Source organism: Podarcis muralis, unplaced genomic scaffold (genome assembly GCF_964188315.1).
Source record: "Podarcis muralis unplaced genomic scaffold, rPodMur119.hap1.1 HAP1_SCAFFOLD_167, whole genome shotgun sequence".
In the NCBI taxonomy this organism is placed as follows: domain Eukaryota; kingdom Metazoa; phylum Chordata; class Lepidosauria; order Squamata; family Lacertidae; genus Podarcis; species Podarcis muralis.
In genome coordinates, this window is record NW_027554790.1 from 20,712 (window position 1) to 29,757 (window position 9,046).

The 9,046-nt window shown below is 43.3% G+C and overlaps 1 protein-coding gene across 1 annotated transcript; it reads right to left on the reverse strand.

The window, feature by feature from the left end:
• Positions 1–303: 303 nt before the first annotated feature.
• LOC144326570 (endoplasmic reticulum membrane adapter protein XK-like) lies at positions 304–9,040 on the reverse strand. Its single transcript, XM_077923059.1, has 2 exons — positions 8,843–9,040; positions 304–2,953 (listed from the first exon to the last, which is right to left on the reverse strand). The coding sequence occupies exons 1-2, from the start codon at positions 9,024–9,026 to the stop codon at positions 2,124–2,126; spliced, it is 1,014 nt and encodes a 337-aa protein (XP_077779185.1). The 5' UTR covers positions 9,027–9,040; the 3' UTR covers positions 304–2,123.
• Positions 9,041–9,046: the final 6 nt, after the last annotated feature.

Here is a 9,046-nt window from a genome sequence, read left to right on the forward strand (position 1 = left end):
TCTGGGAACAAATCAGCTTTCCAGATATAAAACAATAACCACCAGGTGTTATTTCTTTTTCTTTTTTAAAAATAAGAATATCAAGGAGCGGGAGTTTGCTACATGTGCACAGATAAGGTGACCGTATTATATTTTGTATAAAAAGATAAAGATACACATTTGTAATGCTAATTCATGCTAAAACTTGCCCCCTGATCCTGTTGTTACATGGCTGCACTCTTCAAACACACTTAATTCATTTTATAAAATTTATATACTGCTCGATTGTAGAACTGGGCAAAAGCCAGCACTTTTTAATGTGTGTTTCAATAAAAACCAGAAGCAAGAAAGGATGACTCCACCTTGCACCAGCTAATTGCACCATGGATTTCAGCTACCATGGTTCCAACTATTGTCAGCACTGCGGTGGCAAAGGTCATTTTAAATATTATTTAAACATTTCTATAGAACTGGTTCGGTGTATTAAGTTGCTTTACAATTCTTACTTCATTTATCCTCACAGTAACCTTGTGGGGTAAGTAGAGTGTTGATCTTGGGAGTGGGACTGATCCTGGCCAGCACCAATATGGCCTTGGAAAAGATACTCTTGACCAGTCAAAATTATTGGGAGGTTAAGACTTCAGTTCTCTCTTGGGAGTACACTTTCCTGGGAGTAAGCCTCATTGAACAAAGTAAGACTTACTTCCAAGTAAACATGCATAGGACCAGCCTGCAAACCACCACTTTGAGAAACTTAGAAGAAAGGCAAGATGCAAACCCAGTAAACAGTCGAATATAATTATTTGTTCAAATCCCGCCCAATGGCTTTTGCAGCTCACTGGCTTTTGGATCAGGTCCTCCCATGCTCAACGTCCAAATCCACTCTGCCAACCTGGCCACTGTTTTGGAGACCTAATCACTTTAATGTAATAATTCTAGCGAATAGTCCCCCTCCCCCATTTTCAGTAATATCAGTAGGTTTGACTTAATGGAAACATTTGGAAATATTCATGTAAAAGAGTGGATATCAACTGCAAGACATTGCTAAAATTTTCATTGACTAAATGCTTCCTTAACTACTGCTACATTCACCAAAGCTTTCTTAGCATCATACAAAGCAGAAATGTAATTGACCAAGACAATCAGAATCCAACAACAGAAGCAATCCTACAAACCAAGTGTTTAAGCTGTTTGAAGAGAATCAACGCTTGTGGCACTTTGAAGGAAAAATTGACAGGATGGGGCCAAGGCCTGAATTAGCAGCAAGTTATTTTATCACTTTCCATTATGGATTCAGAAGCTCCCAGTTCCAATGCACGCAGTCAGGATGAGATCATGTCATATGTAACCTAGATAAATTCGGCACTCGGTGGCAGGTGAAGGAGCCCAGTTTGTATAAAGCTTTAAAGCACATTGTTAACCTGTGAGGTTTTGAACCTTCCTTTTCATTTATCGATTTCGGTCCTTGCATGAAATAAGAAGTTCCTTGAGTCAGCCACTTTGTCATTGCCTTGCCTTTTGTTTCATAGCTTGCAGAGGTCCACCTGGACAAAGGTTATAAATCCCTGATCTAAAGTCAAGGTGCAGTGAAGCATCCCATCCATAAGGGGGTGCTGTCAGTTTCCAACAGTTAAAATCCCAATTATCTTCACACTCATTGAACCACCATACCAGCATTGCAATGCTAGGACTTAAATGTGCCTCCTGCCATGGCGGTCAGAGGGATAATCAGAGTGCATCCTTCTTTCTAAACTACCCAAACCAGAGGCCCAAATATGTGGCCCTCCAGTCCTCTCTGCCTGACCTTTGGGACTCTCCACAAGCCACACCCCCTTCCAAGTCACACCCACCTTGAATGTTTTTGCTTGGCAGGAATGTGCCCTTGAACTCTGATTATGCCTCTCGCTTGCCTGGATTTAGGAAGGAGAGAGGAGTATGTGAAGAAACTAGCCTACTGTACAAAGGTAAAATTTACATTTGCTGCTCCGCCCACTTTTTCCTCTGGACCCGCCCACCATTGAGATGTTACCCAGAAAGGTTTCCAGACCCAGGGGCTGGAAACATTTTCCCACCTGGAGCCAAACAGGCAACATACCCAGCTAAAAAAAGCAAGTCTTGAGAGTGGTGGCTCCTTGACAGTAGCTCTAGGCATTGGACGAAACACTTTGGTGGGCATTTCCATTATAGGATTCATTTGCCTTGCAGCTGTCCTGGGCATCGTTAACAGTATCGTCTGGGGTCTTCAAGTCTGCCTTTTCCCCAGAGTTGCTGGATGCAAGAGGTTTGCATACATAGCAAAACAACTTGAAACACAGTGCCAATCCTTCTGAAATATTGGAGGAGAAAAGTTTTTTGCACGGGTGGCAAAACTGGTAGAACACGAGCATAAAAAGAACAGCTATGCAATAGCCAATCAGCAACTGTAAGACCAGCAAAGGGGCACATACATACGTGTAGACATCAGTCTTGTACATATACCACATCAGCAAGAGAAAAGCATTCTCAAGGAACCTCACAATGTAATATAAAGCCAGCCTGTACCAGTTTTGGGATTTGTCAATTAAGTCGGAATCATTCAACTTCAGCTGCACAGCTGACCAGCAAAACATATTAATACCGGCATACAGGAAAGTGAGAAGGCACAAGACAATGGCAGTGCCCACTTTGCTCAAAGCCTTCTCTATATTTTCCGGCAAAGTGCACTTACTTTGCCAGAAGAGAATCCACGGGTGAAAGAAAAAAGCAAAGAAATTCACTAGCACCACAGGGAGGATCCAGATTTGAAGGACAGAGCTGAAGAGGACTAGGACTATCACCCTAGTGGCAATCTCAAAGCTTCTCCATAGGAAGATGCAGAGGTAGGCAGCAGGCTTCACGCTGATGTCATAATCGTCATACTTAATCTTAATGGCCAGGATGTTGCATCGCAGTGCTCCATAGACGATTGACAGGAGAGAAAGGACCATGAAGATGCCTGAGGAAAGAGAAGGCAATCAACATTTCTGAAAGCAGCCAGAGAGCATCGTATGGCAGGAACACACTTTCATTGGAAGTGGCTGACTCAAGTGGCCTAAACTGATGCAGCTTATATGATATTATTAAGCACTATCCCAGTACGCACTTTTCCTAGTCCATGTGCCTAAACCATGTAGAAACACAGAGAAATGAACTGGGGCCCTCAAATGCATGCATGTTCCATGGCAGCTTGAGGACAATATTTTAGCATGTTGGGCCTTGAGAGAAACTCCAGCATTCTCATCAGCATCAGGTACAAACCACAAAGCTATTCAAGTCTCAGCAGCTGTACTCAATTTGCTGCAAGAGCAAACTCAAGGCTTTCAGTCACTGAGCTTTAAGTGCGCAAAGTGCTAACTACAGCATTTCACTATTCCTCATTCAATAAAACTGTGTTATTCCTGTTTTGCCCACTTGGGGGAGGGACCACAGCTAAAAAAGAAATGATAACAACTTCCTAATTCTGTACAGTGGTGCCCCGCAAGACGAATGGCTCACAAGACGAAAAACGCGCAAGACGAAAGAGTTTTCCATTTTTTGAGTCGTTCCGCAAGATGAATTTCCCTATGGGCTTGCTTCGCAAGACGAAACGTCTTGCGAGTTCTTGTGAGTTTGTTTCCTTTTTATTAAAGCCGCTAAGCCGTTAATAGCTGCTAAGCCGCTAATAGCCGTGCTTCGCAAGACGAAAAAACCGCAAGACAAAGAGACTCGCGGAACGGATTAATTTTGTCTTGCGAGGCACCACTGTAGTTGAGATAGGCGTTGAGCCAGGACCTTCTGGGATGCTTCGTATCTTAACAAATCTTAACAAACAGAGGGTGACTGTCTTAACGCAGTTCCCCTTCCACAGGCACAAATGTAAACACTTCAATGAGTAATACAGGCTTCCTCAACCTTGGCCCTCCAGATGTTTTGAGACTACAATTCCCATCATCCCTGACCACTGGTTCTGCTAGCTAGGGATCATGGAAGTTGTAGGTCAAAAACATCTGGAGGGCTGAGGTTGAGGAAGCCTGGAGTAATACATGCCAGTTGGCTTCCTGGGATTCAAACTGTGGGCAACACTCAGATGCCCAATTCCCTCAGGGTTTTATTTTAAATTCAGGCAGGGTGTTGCAATCAAGAGGGGTGTCTCTGCCACAACCTCTGGTTCTCTACATCTTAGTTACATCCTTTGAGGTGCTTTGCTCTGAATGGGTAAACAGGGTGGCAGGGAGAGAGATGAATGACACAATACTAACCATCACAGTGTTTGGGGTGCCTGTGTGTGGGTAGAGCTTTGAATGATGACCCATACTCATGAAATCTGTTACCAAGCTCAATACAATCTAATATAGTGTTCCACATACACTGCAGTCTTGAATCTGCTCTCTTTGGATTATCCTGTTGCAATGTGAATGAAATTAGATCAACAAGTTGAGTCTAGCCCATTCATATCTAATGCTTGCTTTCTCCTAAAATATGGGTCCTTGACTTGTTATGGGAAAAAATGTGCAAGTGTTTTCACAAACTAACAAGACCTTGCAAGAATGTATTTCGCTTGCCATTCAGGTGCTCCAAATATATCTACATACAGCAATTATCTTTCAGTGGAGTGAAGAACAGGGATATTATTTTGGTGAAGTCTTAATGCTTGGATTGTGTGTTGTTTTTTTAATTGTTGCTTTGCAGGTATTTGGGTTTTTGTTATTTTTGAAAATCACACACTTGAAGGTCATTTTTTTTTAATGCAAGTACTGGATTTCTTTTGCCACTCAAACTGGTTTTTCAATGTATTTTTAAACCAATACTGGACTTGTTCCAGACCATTCATTTTAGCGATATCCTGCTAGAAACTGCTTTGTTACCTTCCCATAGCTATGTCAGGTGGAGATTATTTCAGATTACAACTCCCATTATTACTCAAACCGTACATCAAAGGAGCAACCAAGCAAGGCAGCAGCGCAGGGCTGTCACTTGGTTGGGGTGGTGTCAGGGACTGTGCCAAGGCTTTGCAGTCAGGGTGATTGGAGACACACTAGAACAGCCTGAGGGCCACACCTGGAAGTGGAAATTGTATGGCGAGTTGCAAATCCTCAAGAAGCAAACTATACCATCACAATGATGCATTACAACAACGAAACAAACGTGCCTCCTTTTTAAGGTACGGGAGGGGAGTGAAACCTGGCCCCTCCACCTGCCACCAAAACTGCAGGAATAGGCAAATCACTCCTTCTGTCCTCCTCACACTGCTAGCCAAGGCTCAGACAGGAAGCGGGGGCTTACGGCACCCCATTCCTCAGCCTCTTTCCAGCAAATCCTCCACTAGTGGCTGGGAGAGAAAGAAGAGATGCTGCTTTCTCCTTAGCCTGCCGCTCTGGCAAGGGCCACAGAAGGCGGGGTTCCCGTCCCCTCAGCGGCTCTTCCGTTGAGGGAGTCTTGGCAGGTGCAGGTTCCCGCCCTTGTCCCATTGCTGCAGCCCTGTGACAGCCTCTCCACCCCCGAGGCCGGTCACCCTGACTGACGTGCACAAAGGAATCCTGAATTGCTGCACGTCCTGCTAAGTTACCTTCTTTTGACTGTGTCAGTAAAAATTTTACATTTTGCTCCATACTTGCGAAAAGACTGGCAACTGACCACACACTCAAAACTAAAAGGAACAAATGAAATAAAATTATGAGTATAGCAGAAGAGCCAAATTATCAGAAGAGGCAAAATTCTGAAGCCCTTCTGAATTTAGGACCTTAAATTCTTAACCTTAAAAAATAATTTGTGTGTGTGAGAGAGAGAGATGAGAGATTTAGGAGGGTGGCAAGATTTAACCACTTATTTTTTAAAATATATACAGTATGTGTGTGTGTGTGTGTGTGTGTGTGTGTGTGTGTGTATATATATATATATATATATCTAAGCAATAAACAGTATCATTAAAACAAACATAAAACAGTAGTATAAAATAAAATTAAAACAGGAATTCAGTAGATTTAAACAAATAAAAACAGAGTCTCACGGGGTCACAGAGGGAACTCAGGACTCAGCAATCTTTTTCTATTATTTTCTTCCTGTTTTGACTACTTATTTGTGCTTTTATCTTGTATTTTTATCTTGTGAACCACCTTGAACGGTAGTATGTAAATCTAATAGATAAAAATAAATAATAAAATAATGCCAGCATCCTAGAGCATTTCACTCTTTTGTAGCAAGACCAAAGTCTCAACTGGATCACATTGCATTTCTAACCCACCTAACCTCCATGACAGATCTCAAGGTAGCATACATTGGTTCCTGGGTGATTTCCCATCCAGAGACCCCAAACCACTTACCTACAGCTAGCTTCCCATATCATATGTTTTCTGATCATAACCACTCAGAGGGGAGGAAAGGAGTAAATGGAGGGGAGGGGAGGTTGCAGTGGGGAGAAGGAAGGCAGGGCTTGTCTCTACTATATACAATCTGGGAAGGTGGGCCAGTGAAGAAGGAAAACAGTAGCTGGGGATGCAAATTATTTGCCCCCCCCCCCCAGTGACTGCTCTCTGAGATAGTTGTCACATTTTATCCAATGAACTTGGATCTAGTCATTTCATCTTAGTTTCTGAAAGGAAAGTGTTTGCTAGATGCTCAATTGGTTGCCCTGCGGAGAATGAAAATGCCAATTTACACATTATGTGGCAGCCCAAATCCATTTTGCACAATAACTGGAAGTTCCAAAGAAGTGGGTGTGTGAGTGATCCACACTCTTGGTTTTTGATTTTTTACATTGCCCATGAAGAGGATACTTGCACTACAAGATATGCAAGTTCCAAATGTATGTATGATAATTTATGCATCTCGAGGAAACGGCTGTTGCATGTAGAAGGTCCCAGGTTCTTCAATCAACGGCATCTTTAGGTAGGCTTGGGAAAGACTTCCTGTCTGAAACCCTGCTGCCAGACAGCGTGGGCAATGCTGAGTTAGATGGACCAACGGCTGCCACAAAACAGATGCACACGATTGGCTATTACAATAGGGCATCAGTCACCTGCACATCCACTCTATGTGCTTTATCTAAATCTACTTACACTGCCCGGGGGGGGGGGGGGATGCAAGACCATTCGAGTGACTAGCTCACCACAACTGCTCCATTTATTTTAATTTAATACTTAGCAACCATCCACTTGCCTGCGGTCATCAGGATTTTTGGTTTATTAATCTTTCAGGGCCACATTCACTGCTATTTCAACGTACTCCTGAGACTTGTTTAACTTTAAAGCAATTAATCTCTGGACATGAGTCTGAAAGTGCTAAAGTTAATTTCAGACCTCTAATAGGATTTCCCACACATATACTCTTGTAACCCTGGGTATCTTCAAGCTGCTCCTTTGAATTAATTTTCACATAGAATGTGTTGCAAGAAGTTGTCTCTATATCCAGATCCCCTAATGTAGATCTGGAACGGTTTACCATATTATATGTATTTCTGCTGCGAGACAAAATTACGCTCTTCGCTTGTTTGCAACAACAGCATTCTTAGTGACTCCTCCCCAAGCATCACTGCAAGCAAATATTTTAAACATAGTTTTAAAAATCAAGTAGCCAGCTGTGTGTGTCCATAGAAGTTTGTTAACATTTGAAAAAGGCTAAGACTGGGGTTGGCAACCTAAGGCCCATGGGCCACAATCAGCCCACGGGGGTCATTTAAACGGTCCATGAGCCACCCCCAAACCGAGCCACCCGCTCAGCAAGTCGCCCCCCCCCCCAGCACGGGGACTCACTTCCACAACACTGAAAATTGCATCTGCATGGACGCAGATGCCGGAAATCGTGGGTGTGTGCGCAGTCCGGCCCACGGAGAGATCTCCTCTTGAGTGAACCGGCCCAGGTGAGGTAAACCTTGCCTACCCCTGGGCTAAGTGTGGTGTAGTGGTTAAGAGCGGTGGACTCGTAATCTGGTGAACCGGGTTTGATTCCTCGCTCCTCCACATGCAGCTGCAGGGTGACCTTGGGCTAGTCACACTTCTCTGAAGGCTCTCAGCCCCACTCACCTCACAGAGTGTTTGTTGTGGGGGAGGAAGGGAAAGGAGGATGTTAGCCACTGTGAGACTCCTTGGGGTAGTGATAAAGCGGGATATCAAATCCAAACTCTTCTTCTTCTTCTTCTAAGATGTCCTGTTAGTATGCTCCAAGCAGCTAAGATTAGGGATGAGATATTACAGTGAGGAGTCTTGGTGTCATTGTTTCTACTTTTATGAATTAAGCACTGGGGAGAAAATGCATCCCTAGGGATGGGAAACCTGTTATCTCCAGGTGTTGCTGGACCACAGTTCTCTCATCTCTGACCTTTGCCCATGCTGGCTGGGGCTGACAGGAGTTGGGAGTTCTCTTCTCCCTGCTATAATTTGTAGAAGGGCTTTCTGCTTCTTATAACCTAGTCTGTAACTCTTAGTAAAGAAGCAGTCTGCGTAATTTATTTGCTATATTTATGTAAAGCTACTCAATAACATTTTTCTCTGGTTGGCTTTCAGCACAAAAATGACAGTAGTACAATTAAAAACGTAATAGCCTACATTAAATATCAAATTGCATCCTAAAGATTTCTGGCGCACACATTTCCAACAAGGAGCAGAGTAAAAGCAAATAAATATATATTTACAGCACATACACAGTGATTCAGAACACTAAAAGGACAGATTTTGAAAAGGGCTGGGGGGATTTTAATAAGTCTTCACCTGGTGCCAAAACAACCATAAAGTAGGTCATTAACCATTTCCACCTGCATCTGGTTTCCTAAATAGCTCAATAAGGGAGAGGATATAGTTATTATTTACCCATAATCCCTATCTCTAAACACTCACCAAAATGGAATACTGAAAAATGTACCAATTATACATACTTCTGGCTGCCGTCATCTCCTGCTGTAGGACACATATGTACAGCTGAAGCGTCAGCTGCGGTGCAGAGCCTAGGAAAGCTTGGATCACTGATGCCCGACTAAACGCAGATCTGTGTGTAAACAGCTTGCCCTCAGCTTGGCCCACTTCCTTCTCAACTTCTTCCGAATGTCCATCTTTTGGCATCTGTCTCTTCTTAGTGATGC